The following is a 20754-nucleotide window of genomic DNA, read 5'->3' on the forward strand; positions in this document are numbered from 1 at the left end:
ATGTTTAAGTTTGAAGTTGCTGAAGTTAAAAAAAAGCTCTGATGTGAAAAAAAAAGAAATAATACATTTTTATGACACTTATTTTGGTATTTAGGGTAAATTTTTTTTTTTTTTTTTTTTTTAAAGGTGCCTCAAGAGTTTAAAGTGTTTTGCTTTAACTTGCTGCTTCAGCTTTAGGTGTTTGTTATAACTGTATTATTACTGTATTATAACTGTAGCATTTACCCCAATAACACCTAATATATCATATCATGTCCACCAAATGACTTCATGGTAAAGCCTACTGAAAACCCAGCCGTATACAACCTGTTTCTCATCTTCTGCCTTCCTGTGGACACCTTTTGCACTCTGTAACTCTGACACACAGGTAAAAATAGAACATGAATGTTTGTACATTTTGTCAAAAGGCAGAATAAAGACTTGAAATTGAAAAGAATTTTATTTTGTCCATTTTGTTTTGGGTCAGTCATGAATGAATTAATGAGATACGACTTATTCTAACTGTGTGAACTCTGTTTTAGCCTGATTTTACAATCAGAATGAGTCGTACTTTATCAGTCCTGGACTGTTGTTAATATTTAACCATTATTTACCATGTACCGTAGTTAATAAAGAAAGTATGCATCCCTATCGTACCGTTTGATGACTTTTATTTTGGAATCAACAGGAAATGATTCAGGTTTCGGTGCTATGAGGCTCTATCCATAAGCTCCACTAGCCATTGTTTTAATTCAAATAAATAAGTAAATAAAGAGCAAATAAAAAGATAAATAAAATATAAATACATTTTTTAGACAGTACCGATGATTTCCAGACTAATTTAGTTCTCGTGTTCATCTTTTTTAAAACAGGAAACCAAGATTTAGTCCCTTCCCAACTTAATTTGCATATTTAAAACACAGATAAATGTTTATAGAGATGGAAAAGACAAAACTTAGGTTAGAGTTGGTTTTGTTGATTTAAAAAACAATGATATCCTAGAACCGCTCATGTTACCGGCAATCGTTCTTACTCTGGTTGTTCAATATGGCAGCTGTAATAATAGTTTAGAGGTGCTGGGAGTGCCGTAACATCGTGCACTGCGTCTCCATGGGGTTAAAAGTGTGGAGATAATCTATAATTCATGTTAGTTGATGTTTTTTTAATCCTCCCTGCATAGTGACGGCCACTGTGATGGATCAACAGCAGCAGAATAACGCCAGAGTTGAGACATGTGACAGATTTTAATCTATACTAGCTAAAAAACAAACCAAAAGTTAAGACATTCTTCTTCACAGTACCTTGATTTAATTCAGCTGTCGTACCTGTTCCTTCAGACACATTACTGTTCTTGGTGCATGGGAGAGAGGCACCTTAACTTATCTGTAGTTTGTCTGTAAACACACAGAACACGGGTCACATGTTGGGTTAATAACTTTCCATCCTTTAGCTTATTAGCACTGATAGCATATCTACTAAACCTGGACATATTTAGCACTTTCTGGGTTTAATGTGACGAGAGTCAAGCGGACATCATTACAGACAAAACCCCAGAAACATCAAAGTCTGTTAATGTGCTGAAAGCCTGAAGAGTCGATGACTGAGAGACTCAACGTAAAAGGAAAGACGGAACCGAGCTTGTCCAAGTCGACGCTCGCGCAGCCGAACACTCATTCACACAGAGGGTTTGCTTGGATAAAAAAAGGGCTGGGATTGTCGGTGAGACTGTCTGGACGATGCAGAAGGAAAGAAAACATCTCTAAGACTGGACCGAGTACCGAGCTGGACCGCGCCGAGGGAGGACATGGACTGGACTGGAACAGAAACTGGTCCCGGATTTAGCCTCCATTCCTTTTAAACCTCCCACCGTGGAGCAGATCTGTTGGACTGGAATTATGTGCAGCTACGATGTAGTGAGACCATCCCTCCACCCCTCCATCTATCCCTCCATCCATCCCTCCACCCCTCCATCTATCCCTCCATCCACCCCTCCATCTATCCCTCCATCCCTCCATCTATCCCTCCATCCATCCCTCCATCTATCCCTCCATCCCTCCATCTATCCCTCCATCCATCCCTCCATCTATCCCTCCATCCATCCCTCCATCTATCCCTCCACCCCTCCATCTATCCCTCCATCCATCCCTCCACCCCTCCATCTATCCCTCCATCCATCCCTCCATCTATCCCTCCATCCCTCCATCTATCCCTCCACCCCTCCATCTATCCCTCCATCCCTCCATCCATCCCTCCATCTATCCCTCCATCCATCCATCTATCCCTCCACCCCTCCATCTATCCACCCATTCTTCCATCCATCCCTCCCTCTCTCCCTCCCTCCACCCCTCCCTGCCCAGCTTGTCCTGGGATCCCGAGGCATTCCCAGTCCAGCTGAGAGATATGATCCTTCCAGCATGTCCCGGCTCTTCCTCTGGATCTCCTCCTAGAGGGCCATGTCTGGACAAGATGTCCAGGAGGCATCCTGACCAGATATCTGATCCACCTCAACAGGCTCCTCTTGAGGTGGAGGAGCAGCGTCTCTACTCTGATCGCCTCTGGAGGATCGAGCTTCTACCTCTAACGGAGAGCCGAGACACCCTGCAGAGGAAACGCATTTCAGACGCTTGTATTTGTGATCTTTCGGTCTCCGCCCACAGCTGGTGATCATACATGACGGTAGGAACATAGACCTGTAACTCGAAAGCTTCGCCTTTCAGCTCAGCTCCTTCTTCACCATGACAGACTGATGCAGAATCCACGTCCCTGCAGACACCTCATTGATCGATCGATTGACACTCCATCACTTATGAACAAGACCCTGACATACAGGAACTCCTCCACTTGGGGCAGGACCTCATTCCTGACCCAGAGAGGACTCTCCACCCTTTACCGGCTGAGGACCACGGTCTCTGATTTACCGATCTTCATCCCAACCCCTTCACACTCGCTACGAATCTCTACGGTGAGACTTCAAAGTTTTTCTACGTTTAAGTCAAGACATCTACTTTTTTTTTAAAGTAAAACTTAAATAATATGGATACAAAAGTCTGATTTTCACATTAGGCTCTACTGGCTAAATCACTCCAGACCAGACCAGTCCTCCAGTCCAGCTTAATCCAGCCCAGCTCTGGGGTCCAGATCCTAGCTTTCAGTTCCTTCTCAGGCTTGTCCAGTCCAGCCGGGTTTCATGGTTCTTCAAACAGCTGGAGGTCCAACCTAACCACGATCTCCCCTGTGGGAACCTCGTGGAGCAGAAGCCTCTTTGTGATTGGTCCTTTAGAGCCCTGGTCCTTCTTTATTTCGGCCAATCGGATCTCCGTCCTGCCCAGGAAGTCTGCAGAGCGAGAAGACAGGTGAGATAAAAATGGAAATGGGAGTCGTATGTCCCCTCGGGAGGACAGGCGAGAAAACAAAAGGATGTTTTAAAAAGCAGCAACACGGACCGTCGGGTGAGAACTGGTCCCGTTCAAACACAGTGATACAGAGGACGTCCTGTTCAAGGTCCTTAATGAAAAACTGACAGTTGGAATTCCACTTCGGATTCAGCGTGTCCTGAAAAGACAGAAGATCACAAACAGAATGAGGCTATGCTCAGAAAGAGGTTGAGAACAGCAAATAAAAAAAAAAAAAAGTGTTTTTTCTTCTTCTGGTGTTTTATGGACAGTTAGCGGTGCGTTCCCGCCACTGCCGGTGTCACTGAACGCAGTGCTGCCCCCTGGTGGATGAACCGACAGAACCACGACAACGTAAAACACACATGGAAGTATGAGGACGGAGACGTACGACGACAACGTCCTCATAGGCAACGAAAAAGAAGAAAATCAGCTGTAAATGTAAGAGACGTCGCACCTGTAATGTTTTCGTGATATGGCACTGGGATCCCATGGTCACTTCACAGTATGGATTACTTTTTCCTGCCGATACAAAGAAGAAGAACAGCTGATCAGACTGATGATGAAAGGAAATTATTTACTAAAAGCCAAATAAACAACATTAAGCCTTTTCTTTGTCATCAATAAGGAGTGTTTACGTACCGTGGGAGCGACAGGGTTTGAGCTCAATCCCCTCCACGATGTTGACCATCAGCCTGCCGATACCAGTAGCCCTCTGAGAGCGGACTGAGAGAGACGCAGAGAGTAAGCAGCTGTTGCAACAAGAAACAAACCTGGATGAAGAGATGGCAGCGGGACAGATACCCAGATACGCCTTCTCCCTCTTCTTCTTCTCCGTCTCAATGAAAAGCTCCGACGCGGCCTTTATTTTCTGAACCCACGCCGTCCTGCGTAAAAACAAACACACCGAGGTAAACCTGGTCAAGCTGGATGTTTGCAGTGTTTCATAAACAACCAATCAGGCCAGACCATGTGAACAATTTACATGATCTAAAATGATTTTTTAAATGAGGTTCACGTCACATTTAACATTTTCCTTCAAATAAGAATCCAAGATCCATAAGAACACATTGTTATTTTAGAATGAAGATTGGCACAAACTAGTGAACTATAATCCATCCTTGCAAGGAAAAACTAAACCTTTACTGAGTTCTCCTCTTATACCCAATCCAGGCACCCTTACTGGTAAAAACCGTATTTGTTGATTGTGAAATCTTCCGGAACATCGTGACAGTATGCTGATGCAATAAATTGTAAATGTGATAATATCTTCAAACTAATTCCTTTTGTGCTTTAGTTGCTCAAAAGGTCTGAGCTCCTCAGTCGGAGGAATGAGACTTCATGACTCGGTACGTTAAAGAGGACTTTCAGCCATGTGATGGTTGGTTCATACGAACCAGAATGCATCGTTTCCTCTGCAGAGATGAGTTAAACTTTCTCACTTTGCCACACAAAGCAGTTGTGTTTGGTTTTTTTATTTTACCTTTCATTGATGCTCTCGGCTCTGAGCGTGTAAACCCTGTCTATGTGGGAGATGTGGAAGAGAGGTTCGTCTCCTGACGGGTCTGTTGGCAGCTTCACTAACACTTCGTTCAAGAAGATTGGCTGAAAGTGACCAGAAGTCTCAGTTAAATGGAGGAAATGCATACATTTATTCCAAACAACTACCATTGTAAACACATTTAAGACATTAGAAGACATTCAGTTCAGCTGGCTTCAAGGAAAAGTTTCCCAAAGATGAAAAGAAAACAATTTGATTCAAGTGCCAGAAGAGAAAAGAGTGAAAAAACTTGTCTTTTTCCTCATCAACAAGTCCTTTAGGCTGTGTTGTCTCACCGTCTTGTACATGCGGTACTGCAGGTGTGTTTTTGAGGAGAAGACTTTGTCTGATCCAGATGAGCCCAGAGGTTTAGTCACCTGTGAGGACAGACAAAAGTGATGTCAGCATGAAAAGCAGCTAAATAAAACAGAATTTGATGCATCAGTCAATAACACCTGAAGCAACCGCAGATCACAGACGGCTTGTACAGGAACACCAGCTATGATGTCAGCATCATCTCCCTCTCTTCTGAAGGACCATTTAGGCTGGACGCTGGAGATAGAAAATGCAGGAAATGGACTGTCCGTCTCCTGCATTTCCGTCTCCGGTGATGGCTACGCACATAAGTTGGTGCGTTTAAGCAGCCCTCCATTAGTTGTTGCAGAAAACAGAACAATACCTTCAGAAACCATTGTAGCCTGTTGAGTTGTACAGCCGACGCACAAGCAGAGAAAGGTGAGACCACATGAGTCTGGAACAGACTGGATTGGGATCATAGACTGTATATAAAAGATGGGCGGAGCCTCCGTGACGTCACCCGTAGGTTTCTGAAGAGCTGAAATGAAGCTCGGTGGGCGGTTCCTACCATCACCATCTTGGCAGGGGCATGCGCGTCGTCTCTCCCAGAAAATACAAATATGGGCAAAGAGGTGGAGCTGAGAGGGGGGCTGTGAGCGTCATGGTGGATGATTGACATCGAGCGAACTCCGAGCTTTCTGTAGCTAAGAGCTAACCGAGCTAACGGAGGTAAGCGGGCTAAAGCTAAGTCACGTTGTTAACCGGCTAAAAACCGCGGTTGTTCTACGTTCTTCTGACTTGAAGTGGGAGATGGGGGACCTGTCAATCAAAAGGACACGCCCCTAAATATGCTGAAAGACGAGATTAAATTACTTTTAAACAGAAGAGTTAGAAAAAAATCCACTTCCCCCACAGTTGTCATGAAGGTAAACCTGACCTATTAAACCTAAAATGGATTTTTGTACCAGGCTGTAAACATGTTTATTCCTGCTGTAAACATGTTTATTTCTGCTGTAAACATGTTTATTCCTGCTGTAAACATGTTTATTGCTGCTGTAAACATGTTTATTCCTGCTGTAAACATGTTTATTTCTGCTGTAAACATGTTTATTGCTGCTGTAAACATGTTTATTCCTGCTGTAAACATGTTTATTCCTGCTGTAAACATGTTTACTCCTGCTGTAAACATGTTTATTGCTGCTGTAAACATGTTTATTGCTGCTGTAAACATGTTTATTGCTGCTGTAAACATGTTTATTCCTGCTGTAAACATGTTTACTCCTGCTGTAAACATGTTTATTCCTGCTGTAAACATGTTTATTCCTGCTGTAAACATGTTTATTCCTGCGGTAAACATGTTTATTCCTGCTGTAAACATGTTTATTCCTGCTGTAAACATGTTTATTCCTGCTGTAAACATGTTTATTCCTGCTGTAAACATGTTTATTGCTGCTGTAAACATGTTTATTCCTGCTGTAAACGTGTTTATTCCTGCTGTAAACGTGTTTATTCCTGCTGTAAACGTGTTTATTGCTGCTGTAAACATGTTTATTCCTGCTGTAAACATGTTTATTCCTGCTGTAAACATGTTTATTCCTGCTGTAAACATGTTTATTCCTGCTGTGAAGTTGGTCTTTTTAACATGGGAGTCCATGGGGATTTGCTCTGTTTTGCAGCCCCTAGTGGATGAAGGGGGAACTGCAGGTTTATGCACTTCCGCATCGGCTTCACTTTTAACCGCCGGAGGTTGCCGCTCTATCTGGACTGATCAGACCACAGGACCTTCTTCCAGCTCCAGGGTCCAGTCTTTCTGCTGTCCAGAGAGCTGAAGGCTTTTCAGCGGTTCTTCTCTCTGATTGGTGGATTTCAGGCCCGTTCTTCATGTGGAAATGTTCTTCCTTCCATGTTAAACATGGAACTGAGTTCTGCTGCTGTTTTATCATCGACTGATTCCACCAAACGTTTCATTCAGCCGGTTTTTTTCGCCACATTTCTTCCCGCCCTCCGTCTGGGGTTTGATGCAGTGTTGAACAGTTCTGAACGCAGATTTAGTCATTTCTGCATCTCCGGACACGTTTTCTCCGTTGATGCTGATGATCTGACCTCTGAAGCAGAAGGACATCTTGGCTATGACAACGTGATGAGAAGCTGCTTGTTTTTTCAGATCATCACCCTGCAGGAAGGAACCAATCGGAGGCTCCGACCCGTTAGCGGAGTTAGAATAAGAGCGTTTAAGCAACTGACCTGCGTCAGCAGCAGGAAGTCGTTGAACAGAAAGCCGTACAGCTCCTTGCTGCTCTTGGCTTTGAACAGCTTCCCACTGTGGAGGAATTTCCTGGGACCCAAACAGTTGGTGACGGAGTTGAACACCAGTTGCTGGCGGACAGAGAGGGAGTGTTATTCTCTCATTCAGGCGGTAAATCCTGGATTTTCCTGAAGCAGCGCCTCATTCGTACCTCTGACAGACCCTCACACTGAACATGAGCCTGAATCCACTCCAGCCGGTCCGAGTTCTCCTTCTCCCTTACGCCCTCGTTCACCTAAAACACACAAACACACTGAACAAACAGCGGCCGCACTCGCAGATGGTTTCCTCCATCTCCTCCATCCAATAAGGCGTGTGCTTCACGTGTTTGCGTGTTCACCTGAGAGCACAGCTCCTCTGCTTTTTCCAGAGCAGCTTTCAGGTGGCTGTGGTCTGGATGCGACTCCGGAGTGTTCTCGATGATCTGTCAAACAAACAAAGTTCCTCAGGTGCTCTAACGTGGTAAATGCGACACGTGTGGAAGCAGAACGTACGTTTTTGATGATGAGAGGGTAGCGTGTGACTCTCTGCATGGGTTTGAGCAGGAAGCTGGACAGAGGCATGCCTTTACACCGCGGATCCATGGCCAATCTCTGAAGGGGAGACAGGACAAGTTTCTTCTTCAAACAGGAGGCACTAAACTCACATTTACACCTTTTTAACAAACGTAAATGTGCACGTACAACCTGCTGAAATGAGATAAAGTTCCATCCGAATGGAGGAGCTCTGAGACTAACAAAGGCTTAAAAACTCATTTATTTCTCTGGTAGCAACTGTCATCTCAGCAAGAAGACAAAAGAAAAAAGGAGCAGCTTTTACATTGAATCACGGCTCAATCTGCTTTTATAATTAAAACACAATAAAAAGAGAAAGAAATAAAAGCAAAAGCAGCTCCTCTTTGGGTTTCTGTGCTGAGACGGTCTCAGGAATGAATACCTTCAGGAAGTCTTTAATCTCAGGGTTGTCGTCCGTTTTCTGCTGAATCAGCGTGGCGCCGTTCAGCTGACATGAACAGAACCTGAACACAGGAATGCATTTTAGTCACATTAGAAACAGACGAGGAGTCAGCAGAATCCAAGCTTGGGGGGGAGCTCGGCTAAATAACATGTTAAACATGGACAAATATGAGACAAGGCACATCTTTTCCTGTTCTTTACCAGGTAATGGTTAAGTTATGGTAAAGATGGTTAAGTTATGGTAAAGATGGTTAAGTTATAGTAAAGATGCTTAAGTTATGGTAAAGATGGTTAAGTTATGGTAAAGATGGTTAAGTTATAGTAAAGATGGTTAAGTTATGGTAAAGATGGTTAAGTTATAGTAAAGATGCTTAAGTTATAGGAAAGATGATTAAGTTATGGTAAAGATGGCTTGTGATGGGTGGTGAAAACCGACAACAAAACGAAACCACACTCAGAAAGAAAAGCTTTGATGATTTTAGAAAAAAATGGTAAACGAGTTGTTTTACTAAAGCAGCATCCATCCTCTGAAACCCCCAGTTTGCCTCATGAATTCTATTCTATTCTATTCTATTCTAAACAAATTTTCAATGTCTTCTTGGGCAGGCAAGATCAGGGATTCCAAACTTATTCTCCTTGAGAACCCTATTCATTGAAATACTAAAAAGCAGTGGACCCCCCCCCCCCCCCCCCCCCCCAATTAAACTCAACCTCAATAAACACCAGTAAGTAAACAAAACATGATTAAATGCACAAGTTAAAGCTTCAAAACTACAGATCTGTCTCTAACCAGCGATAGATCTGTCTCTAACCAGCGATAGATCTGTCTCTAACCAGCGATAGATCTGTCTCTAACCAGCGATAGATCTGTCTCTACCCAGCTATAGATCTGTCTCTAACCAGCGATAGATCTGTCTCCAACCAGCAATAGACATGTCTCTACCCAGCTATAGATCTGTCTCCAACCAGCGATAGATCTGTCTCCAACCAGCTATAGATCTGTCTCCAACCAGCTATAGATCTGTCTCCAACCAGCTATAGATCTGTCTCCAACCAGCGATAGATCTGTCTCCAACCAGCTATAGATCTGTCTCCAACCAGCTATAGACCTGTCTCCAACCAGCTATAGATCTGTCTCCAACCAGCTATAGATCTGTCTCCAACCAGCGATAGATCTGTCTCCAACCAGCTATAGATCTGTCTCAAACCAGCTATAGATCTGTCTCTAACCAGCGATAGATCTGTCTCTACCCAGCTATAGATCTGTCTCCAACCAGCAATAGACATGTCTCTACCCAGCTATAGATCTGTCTCTAACCAGCGATAGATCTGTCTCCAACCAGCTATAGATCTGTCTCCAACCAGCTATAGATCTGTCTCCAACCAGCTATAGATCTGTCTCCAACCAGCGATAAATCTGTCTCCAACCAGCTATAGATCTGTCTCCAACCAGCTATAGATCTGTCTCCAACCAGCTATAGATCTGTCTCTAACCAGCTATAGATCTGTCTCCAACCAGCGATAGATCTGTCTCCAACCAGCTATAGATCTGTCTCCAACCAGCTATAGATCTGTCTCTAAGCAGCTATAGATCTGTCTCCAACCAGCTATAGACATGTCTCTACCCAGCTATAGATCTGTCTCCAACCAGCTATAGATCTGTCTCCAACCAGCTATAGATCTGTCTCCAACCAGCGATAGATCTGTCTCCAACCAGCTATAGATCTGTCTCCAACCAGCTATTGATCTGTCTCCAACCAGCGATAGATCTGTCTCCAACCAGCGATAGATCTGTCTCCAACCAGCGATAGATCTGTCTCTAACCAGCGATAGATCTGTCTCCAACCAGCGATAGATCTGTCTCCAACCAGCGATAGATCTGTCTCCAACCAGCGATAGATCTGTCTCCAACCAGCTATAGATCTGTCTCCAACCAGCTATAGATCTGTCTCCAACCAGCTATAGATCTGTCTCTAACCAGCTATAGATCTGTCTCCAACCAGCGATAGATCTGTCTCCAACCAGCTATAGATCTGTCTCCAACCAGCGATAAATCTGTCTCCAACCAGCGATAGATCTGTCTCCAACCAGCTATAGATGTCTCCAACCAGCTATAGATCTGTCTCCAACCAGCGATAGATCTGTCTCCAACCAGCGATAGATCTGTCTCCAACCAGCTATTGATCTGTCTCTAACCAGCTATAGATCTGTCTCTACCCAATTATAGATCTGTTTCCAACCAGCTATAGATCTGTCTCTACCCAGCTATAGATCTGTCTCTAACCAGCGATAGATCTGTCTCCAACCAGCTATAGATCTGTCTCCAACCAGCTATAGATCTGTCTCCAACCAGCAATAGATCTGTCTCCAACCAGCTATAGATCTGTCTCCAACCAGCTATTGATCTGTCTCTAACCAGCTATAGATCTGTCTCTACCCAATTATAGATCTGTTTCTAACCAGCTATAGATCTGTCTCTACCCAGCTATAGATCTGTCTCTAACCAGCGATAGATCTGTCTCCAACCAGCGATAGATCTGTCTCCAACCAGCTATAGATCTGTCTCCAACCAGCTATAGATCTGTCTCCAACCAGCGATAGATCTGTCTACAACCAGCTATAGATCTGTCTCTAACCAGCGATAGATCTGTCTCCAACCAGCTATAGATCTGTCTCCAACCAGCTATAGACATGTCTCTACCCAGCTATAGATCTGTCTCCAACCAGCGATAGATCTGTCTCCAACCAGCAATAGATCTGTCTCCAACCAGCAAAAGATCTGTCTCTAACCAGCGATAGATCTGTCTCTAACCAGCGATAGATCTGTCTCTACCCAGCGATAGATCTGTCTCTACCCAGCTATAGATCTGTCTCCAACCAGCAATAGACATGTCTCTACCCAGCTATAGATCTGTCTCCAACCAGCGATAGATCTGTCTCCAACCAGCTATAGATCTGTCTCCAACCAGCTATAGATCTGTCTCCAACCAGCGATAAATCTGTCTCCAACCAGCTATAGATCTGTCTCCAACCAGCGATAGATCTGTCTCCAACCAGCGATAGATCTGTCTCCAACCAGCTATAGACATGTCTCTACCCAGCTATAGACATGTCTCTACCCAGCTATAGACATGTCTCTACCCAGCTATAGATCTGTCTCCAACCAGCGATAGATCTGTCTCCAACCAGCTATAGACATGTCTCTAACCAGCGATAGATCTGTCTCCAACCAGCGATAGATCTGTCTCCAACCAGCGATAGATCTGTCTCCAACCAGCGATAGATCTGTCTCCAACCAGCGATAGATCTGTCTCTACCCAGCTATAGATCTGTCTCCAACCAGCGATAGATCTGTCTCCAACCAGCGATAGATCTGTCTCCAACCAGCGATAGATCTGTCTCTACCCAGCTATAGATCTGTCTCCAACCAGCGATAGATCTGTCTCTAACCAGCGATAGATCTGTCTCCAACCAGCAATAGACATGTCTCTACCCAGCTATAGATCTGTCTCCAACCAGCTATAGATCTGTCTCCAACCAGCTATAGATCTGTCTCCAACCAGCGATAGATCTGTCTCCAACCAGCGATAGATCTGTCTCCAACCAGCGATAGATCTGTCTCCAACCAGCTATAGACATGTCTCTACCCAGCTATAGATCTTTCTCTAACCAGCAATAGATCTGTCTCTAACCAGCGATAGATCTGTCTCTAACCAGCTATAAATCTGTCTCTAACCAGCTATGGATCTGTCTCCAACCAGCTATAGACATGTCTCTACCCAGCTATAGATCTGTCTCTAACCAGCGATAGATCTGTCTCCAACCAGCAATAGATCTGTCTCTAACCAGCTATAGATCTGTCTCTACCCAGCGATAGATCTGTCTCTACCCAGCTATAGATCTGTCTCCAACCAGCTATAGATCTGTCTCCAACCAGCTATAGATCTGTCTCCAACCAGCTATAGATCTGTCTCCAACCAGCTATAGATCTGTCTCTACCCAGCTATAGATCTGTCTCCAACCAGCTATAGACATGTCTCTACCCAGCTATAGATCTGTCTCTAACCAGCGATAGATCTGTCTCTAACCAGCTATAGATCTGTCTCCAACCAGCTATAGATCTGTCTCCAACCAGCGATAGATCTGTCTCCAACCAGCTATAGATCTGTCTCCAACCAGCGATAGATCTGTCTCAACCCAGCTATAGGTCTGTCTCCAACCAGCTATAGATCTGTCTCCAACCAGCTATAGATCTGTCTCCAACCAGCGATAGATCTGTCTCAACCCAGCTATAGGTCTGTCTCCAACCAGCTATAGATCTGTCTCCAACCAGCTATAGATCTGTCTCTAACCAGCGATAGATCTGTCTCCAACCAGCTATAGATCTGTCTCCAACCAGCTATAGATCTGTCTCTAACCAGCGATAGATCTGTCTCTACCCAGCGATAGATCTGTCTCTACCCAGCGATAGATCTGTCTCTAACCAGCGATAGATCTGTCTCCAACCAGCGATAGATCTGTCTCCAACCAGCGATAGATCTGTCTCCAACCAGCTATAGATCTGTCTCCAACCAGCTATAGATCTGTCTCCAACCAGCTATAGACATGTCTCTACCCAGCTATAGATCTGTCTCTAACCAGCGATAGATCTGTCGCCAACCAGCGATAGATCTGTCTCTAACCAGCGATAGATCTGTCTCTAACCAGCGATAGATCTGTCTCCAACCAGCTATAGATCTGTCTCTAACCAGCGATAGATCTGTCTCTAACCAGCGATAGATCTGTCTCTACCCAGCGATAGATCTGTCTCCAACCAGCAATAGACATGTCTCTACCCAGCTATAGATCTGTCTCCAACCAGCTATAGATCTGTCTCAAACCAGCTATAGATCTGTCTCCAACCAGCTATAGATCTGTCTCCAACCAGCGATAGATCTGTCTCCAACCAGCTATAGATCTGTCTCTAACCAGCGATAGACCTGTCGCCAACCAGCGATAGATCTGTCTCTAACCAGCGATAGATCTGTCTCTAACCAGCTATAGATCTGTCTCCAACCAGCGATAGATCTGTCTCCAACCAGCTATAGATCTGTCTCTAACCAGCGATAGACCTGTCGCCAACCAGCGATAGATCTGTCTCTAACCAGCGATAGATCTGTCTCTAACCAGCTATAGATCTGTCTCCAACCAGCTATGGATCTGTCTCCAACCAGCTATAGACATGTCTCCAACCAGCTATGGATCTGTCTCCAACCAGCTATAGACATGTCTCTAACCAGCGATAGATCTGTCTCTAACCAGCTATAGATCTGTCGCCAACCAGCTATAGATCTGTCTCCAACCAGCGATAGATCTGTCTCCAACCAGCGATAGATCTGTCTCCAACCAGCGATAGATCTGTCTCCAACCAGCGATAGATCTGTCTCTAACCAGCGATAGATCTGTCTCCAACCAGCTATAGATCTGTCTCCAACCAGCTATAGACATGTCTCTACCCAGCTATAGATCTGTCTCTAACCAGCGATAGATCTGTCTCTAACCAGCGATAGATCTGTCTCTAACCAGCGATAGATCTGTCTCCAACCAGCTATAGATCTGTCTCTAACCAGCTATAGATCTGTCTCTAACCAGCGATAGATCTGTCTCTACCCAGCGATAGATCTGTCTCTACCCAGCGATAGATCTGTCTCTAACCAGCGATAGATCTGTCTCCAACCAGCGATAGATCTGTCTCCAACCAGCGATAGATCTGTCTCCAACCAGCGATAGATCTGTCTCCAACCAGCGATAGATCTGTCTCCAACCAGCTATAGATCTGTCTCCAACCAGCTATAGACATGTCTCTACCCAGCTATAGATCTGTCTCTAACCAGCGATAGATCTGTCGCCAACCAGCGATAGATCTGTCTCTAACCAGCGATAGATCTGTCTCTAACCAGCGATAGATCTGTCTCCAACCAGCTATAGATCTGTCTCTAACCAGCGATAGATCTGTCTCTAACCAGCGATAGATCTGTCTCTACCCAGCGATAGATCTGTCTCCAACCAGCAATAGACATGTCTCTACCCAGCTATAGATCTGTCTCCAACCAGCTATAGATCTGTCTCAAACCAGCGATAGATCTGTCTCCAACCAGCTATAGATCTGTCTCCAACCAGCGATAGATCTGTCTCCAACCAGCTATAGATCTGTCTCTAACCAGCGATAGACCTGTCGCCAACATGCGATAGATCTGTCTCTACCCAGCTATAGATCTGTCTCCAACCAGCGATAGATCTGTCTCCAACCAGCAATAGATCTGTCTCCAACCAGCAAAAGATCTGTCTCTAACCAGCGATAGATCTGTCTCTAACCAGCGATAGATCTGTCTCTACCCAGCTATAGATCTGTCTCCAACCAGCAATAGACATGTCTCTACCCAGCTATAGATCTGTCTCCAACCAGCGATAGATCTGTCTCCAACCAGCTATAGATCTGTCTCCAACCAGCTATAGATCTGTCTCCAACCAGCGATAAATCTGTCTCCAACCAGCTATAGATCTGTCTCCAACCAGCGATAGATCTGTCTCCAACCAGCGATAGATCTGTCTCCAACCAGCGATAGATCTGTCTCCAACCAGCTATAGACATGTCTCTACCCAGCTATAGATCTGTCTCCAACCAGCGATAGATCTGTCTCCAACCAGCTATAGACATGTCTCTAACCAGCGATAGATCTGTCTCCAACCAGCGATAGATCTGTCTCCAACCAGCGATAGATCTGTCTCCAACCAGCGATAGATCTGTCTCCAACCAGCGATAGATCTGTCTCCAACCAGCGATAGATCTGTCTCCAACCAGCGATAGATCTGTCTCTACCCAGCTATAGATCTGTCTCCAACCAGCGATAGATCTGTCTCCAACCAGCGATAGATCTGTCTCCAACCAGCGATAGATCTGTCTCTACCCAGCTATAGATATGTCTCCAACCAGCGATAGATCTGTCTCTAACCAGCGATAGATCTGTCTCCAACCAGCAATAGACATGTCTCTACCCAGCTATAGATCTGTCTCCAACCAGCTATAGATCTGTCTCCAACCAGCTATAGACATGTCTCTACCCAGCTATAGATCTTTCTCTAACCAGCGATAGATCTGTCTCCAACCAGCGATAGATCTGTCTCCAACCAGCGATAGATCTGTCTCCAACCAGCTATAGACATGTCTCTACCCAGCTATAGATCTTTCTCTAACCAGCAATAGATCTGTCTCTAACCAGCGATAGATCTGTCTCTAACCAGCTATAAATCTGTCTCTAACCAGCTATGGATCTGTCTCCAACCAGCTATAGACATGTCTCTACCCAGCTATAGATCTGTCTCTAACCAGCGATAGATCTGTCTCCAACCAGCAATAGATCTGTCTCTAACCAGCTATAGATCTGTCTCTACCCAGCGATAGATCTGTCTCTACCCAGCTATAGATCTGTCTCCAACCAGCTATAGATCTGTCTCCAACCAGCTATAGATCTGTCTCCAACCAGCTATAGATCTGTCTCCAACCAGCTATAGATCTGTCTCTACCCAGCTATAGATCTGTCTCCAACCAGCTATAGACATGTCTCTACCCAGCTATAGATCTGTCTCTAACCAGCGATAGATCTGTCTCTAACCAGCGATAGATCTGTCTCAACCCAGCTATAGGTCTGTCTCCAACCAGCGATAGATCTGTCTCCAACCAGCGATAGATCTGTCTCCAACCAGCGATAGATCTGTCTCCAACCAGCTATAGATCTGTCTCCAACCAGCGATAGATCTGTCTCAACCCAGCTATAGGTCTGTCTCCAACCAGCTATAGATCTGTCTCCAACCAGCTATAGATCTGTCTCCAACCAGCGATAGATCTGTCTCAACCCAGCTATAGGTCTGTCTCCAACCAGCTATAGGTCTGTCTCCAACCAGCTATAGATCTGTCTCCAACCAGCTATAGATCTGTCTCTAACCAGCGATAGATCTGTCTCCAACCAGCTATAGATCTGTCTCCAACCAGCTATAGATCTGTCTCTAACCAGCGATAGATCTGTCTCTACCCAGCGATAGATCTGTCTCTACCAGCGATAGATCTGTCTCTAACCAGCGATAGATCTGTCTCCAACCAGCGATAGATCTGTCTCCAACCAGCGATAGATCTGTCTCCAACCAGCGATAGATCTGTCTCCAACCAGCTATAGATCTGTCTCCAACCAGCTATAGACATGTCTCTACCCAGCTATAGATCTGTCTCTAACCAGCGATAGATCTGTCGCCAACCAGCGATAGATCTGTCTCTAACCAGCGATAGATCTGTCTCTAACCAGCGATAGATCTGTCTCTAACCAGCGATAGATCTGTCTCCAACCAGCGATAGATCTGTCTCTAACCAGCGATAGATCTGTCTCTAACCAGCGATAGATCTGTCTCTACCCAGCGATAGATCTGTCTCCAACCAGCAATAGACATGTCTCTACCCAGCTATAGATCTGTCTCCAACCAGCTATAGATCTGTCTCAAACCAGCGATAGATCTGTCTCCAACCAGCTATAGATCTGTCTCCAACCAGCGATAGATCTGTCTCCAACCAGCTATAGATCTGTCTCTAACCAGCGATAGACCTGTCGCCAACCAGCGATAGATCTGTCTCTAACCAGCGATAGATCTGTCTCTAACCAGCTATAGATCTGTCTCCAACCAGCTATGGATCTGTCTCCAACCAGCTATAGATCTGTCTCTACCCAGCTATAGATCTGTCTCCAACCAGCTATAGACATGTCTCTAACCAGCGATAGATCTGTCTCTAACCAGCTATAGATCTGTCGCCAACCAGCTATAGATCTGTCTCCAACCAGCGATAGATCTGTCTCCAACCAGCGATAGATCTGTCTCCAACCAGCGATAGATCTGTCTCCAACCAGCGATAGATCTGTCTCTAACCAGCGATAGATCTGTCTCCAACCAGCTATAGATCTGTCTCCAACCAGCTATAGACATGTCTCTACCCAGCTATAGATCTGTCTCTAACCAGCGATAGATCTGTCTCTAACCAGCGATAGATCTGTCTCTAACCAGCGATAGATCTGTCTCCAACCAGCGATAGATCTGTCTCCAACCAGATATAGATCTGTCTCCAACCAGCGATAGATCTGTCTCCAACCAGCTATAGATCTGTCTCCAACCAGCGATAGATCTGTCTCCAACCAGCGATAGATCTGTCTCTACCCAGCTATAGATCTGTCTCTACCCAGCGATAGATCTGTCTCCAACCAGCGATAGATCTGTCTCCAACCAGCGATAGATCTGTCTCCAACCAGCGATAGATCTGTCTCCAACCAGCGATAGATCTGTCTCCAACCAGCTATAGACATGTCTCTACCCAGCTATAGATCTGTCTCTAACCAGCGATAGATCTGTCTCTAACCAGCGATAGATCTGTCTCTAACCAGCTATAGACATGTCTCTAACCAGCGATAGATCTGTCTATAACCAGCGATAGATCTGTCTATAACCAGCGATAGATCTGTCTCAAACCAGCGATAGATCTGTCTCCAACCAGCGATAGATCTGTCTCCAACCAGCGATAGATCTGTCTCCAACCAGCGATAGATCTGTCTCCAACCAGCTATAGACATGTCTCTAACCAGCGATAGATCTGTCTCCAACCAGCGATAGATCTGTCTCCAACCAGCGATAGATCTGTCTCCAACCAGCGATAGATCTGTCTCCAACCAGCGATAGATCTGTCTCCAACCAGCTATAGATCTGTCTCCAACAAGCTATAGATCTGTCTCCAACCAGCTATAGATCTGCCTCCAACCAGCAATAGATCTGTCTCCAACCAGCTATAGGTCTGTCTCCAACCAGCTATAGATCTGTCTCCAACCAGCTATAGATCTGTCTCTAACCAGCGATAGATCTGTCTCCAACCAGCGATAGATCTGTCTCCAACCAGCTATAGATCTGTCTCTAACCAGCGAAAGATCTGTCTCCAACCAGCGATAGATCTGTCTCCAACCAGCGATAGATCTGTCTCCAACCAGCGATAGATCTGTCTCCAACCAGCGATAGATCTGTCTCCAACCAGCGATAGATCTGTCTCCAACCAGCGATAGATCTGTCTCCAACCAGCTATAGATCTGTCTCCAACCAGCTATAGATCTGTCTCTAACCAGCGAAAGATCTGTCTCTACCCAGCGATAGATCTGTCTCTAACCAGCGATAGATCTGTCTCTAACCAGCGATAGATCTGTCTCCAACCAGCGATAGATCTGTCTCCAACCAGCGATAGATCTGTCTCCAACCAGCGATAGATCTGTCTCCAACCAGCTATAGATCTGTCTCCAACCAGCTATAGACATGTCTCTACCCAGCTATAGATCTGTCTCTAACCAGCGATAGACCTGTCGCCAACCAGCGATAGATCTGTCTCTAACCAGCGATAGATCTGTCTCTAACCAGCGATAGACCTGTCGCCAACCAGCGATAGATCTGTCTCTACCCAGCTATAGATCTGTCTCTACCCAGCTATAGATCTGTCTCCAACCAGCAATAGACATGTCTCTACCCAGCTATAGATCTGTCTCCAACCAGCTATAGATCTGTCTCCAACCAGCGATAGATCTGTCTCCAACCAGCGATAGATCTGTCTCCAACCAGCGATAGATCTGTCTCCAACCAGCTATAGACATGTCTCTACCCAGCGATAGATCTTTCTCTAACCAGCGATAGATCTGTCTCTAACCAGCGATAGATCTGTCTCTAACCAGCGATAGATCTGTCTCCAACCAGCGATAGATCTGTCTCCAACCAGCGATAGATCTGTCTCCAACCAGCGATAGATCTGTCTCCAACCAGCGATAGATCTGTCTCTAACCAGCGATAGATCTGTCTCTAACCAGCGATAGATCTGTCTCTACCCAGCTATAGATCTGTCTCCAACCAGCAATAGACATGTCTCTACCCAGCTATAGATCTGTCTCCAACCAGCTATAGATCTGTCTCCAACCAGCGATAGATCTGTCTCCAACCAGCGATAGATCTGTCTCCAACCAGCTATAGACATGTCTCTACCCAGCTATAGATCTTTCTCTAACCAGCAATAGATCTGTCTCTAACCAGCGATAGATCTGTGTCTAACCAGCTATAGATCTGTCTCCAACCAGCTATAGATCTGTCTCCAACCAGCTATAGACATGTCTCTACCCAGCTATAGATCTGTCTCTAACCAGCGATAGATCTGTCTCCAACCAGCAATAGATCTGTCTCTAACCAGCTATAGATCTGTCTCTACCCAGCGATAGATCTGTCTCTACCCAGCTATAGATCTGTCTCCAACCAGCTATAGATCTGTCTCCAACCAGCTATAGATCTGTCTCCAACCAGCTATAGATCTGTCTCCAACCAGCTATAGATCTGTCTCTACCCAGCTATAGATCTGTCTCCAACCAGCTATAGACATGTCTCTACCCAGCTATAGATCTGTCTCTAACCAGCGATAGATCTGTCTCTAACCAGCTATAGATCTGTCTCCAACCAGCGATAGATCTGTCTCCAACCAGCGATAGATCTGTCTCCAACCAGCGATAGATCTGTCTCCAACCAGCGATAGATCTGTCTCAACCCAGCTATAGGTCTGTCTCCAACCAGCTATAGATCTGTCTCCAACCATCTATAGATCTGTCTCCAACCAGCGATAGATCTGTCTCAACCCAGCTATAGGTCTGTCTCCAACCAGCTATAGATCTGTCTCCAACCAGCGATAGATCTGTCTCTAACCAGCGAAAGATCTGTCTCCAACCAGCTATAGATCTGTCTCCAACCAGCTATAGATCTGTCTCTAACCAGCGATAGATCTGTCTCTAACCAGCGATAGATCTGTCTCTAACCAGCGATAGATCTGTCTCCAACCAGCGATAGATCTGTCTCCAACCAGCGATAGATCTGTCTCCAACCAGCTATAGATTTGTCTCCAACCAGCTATAGATCTGTCTCCAACCAGCTATAGATCTGTCACTAACCAGCGATAGATCTGTCTCCAACCAGCGATAGATCTGTCTCCAACCAGCGATAGATCTGTCTCCAACCAGCTATAGATCTGTCTCCAACAAGCTATAGATCTGTCTCCAACCAGCTATAGATCTGTCTCCAACCAGCAATAGATCTGTCTCCAACCAGCTATAGGTCTGTCTCCAACCAGCTATAGATCTGTCTCCAACCAGCTATAGATCTGTCTCTAACCAGCGATAGATCTGTCTCCAACCAGCGATAGATCTG

The 20754-nt window shown here is 45.3% G+C and overlaps 1 protein-coding gene across 1 annotated transcript in view; it reads right to left on the minus strand.

Moving 5' to 3' along the window:
* Positions 1-2452: 2452 nt before the first annotated feature.
* The window catches only part of itsn1 (intersectin 1 (SH3 domain protein)), a 119664-nt gene continuing 101362 nt past the window's right edge, over positions 2453-20754 (minus strand). The window contains exons 35-46 of the mRNA XM_079249009.1: positions 8450-8531; positions 8008-8106; positions 7854-7937; positions 7665-7748; positions 7453-7584; positions 5208-5288; positions 4855-4976; positions 4176-4258; positions 4014-4097; positions 3829-3893; positions 3423-3531; positions 2453-3313 (exon numbers count right to left, since the gene is read on the minus strand). Of these exons, the coding sequence (XP_079105135.1) occupies positions 3165-3313; positions 3423-3531; positions 3829-3893; positions 4014-4097; positions 4176-4258; positions 4855-4976; positions 5208-5288; positions 7453-7584; positions 7665-7748; positions 7854-7937; positions 8008-8106; positions 8450-8531 (1174 nt within the window). The 3' untranslated portion in view covers positions 2453-3164. The remainder of the gene's footprint in view (positions 3314-3422; positions 3532-3828; positions 3894-4013; positions 4098-4175; positions 4259-4854; positions 4977-5207; positions 5289-7452; positions 7585-7664; positions 7749-7853; positions 7938-8007; positions 8107-8449; positions 8532-20754) is intronic.

The sequence above is a fragment of the Telmatherina bonti genome, assembly GCF_933228915.1.
Source record: "Telmatherina bonti genome assembly, chromosome: 11".
NCBI classification, from domain to species: domain Eukaryota; kingdom Metazoa; phylum Chordata; class Actinopteri; order Atheriniformes; family Telmatherinidae; genus Telmatherina; species Telmatherina bonti.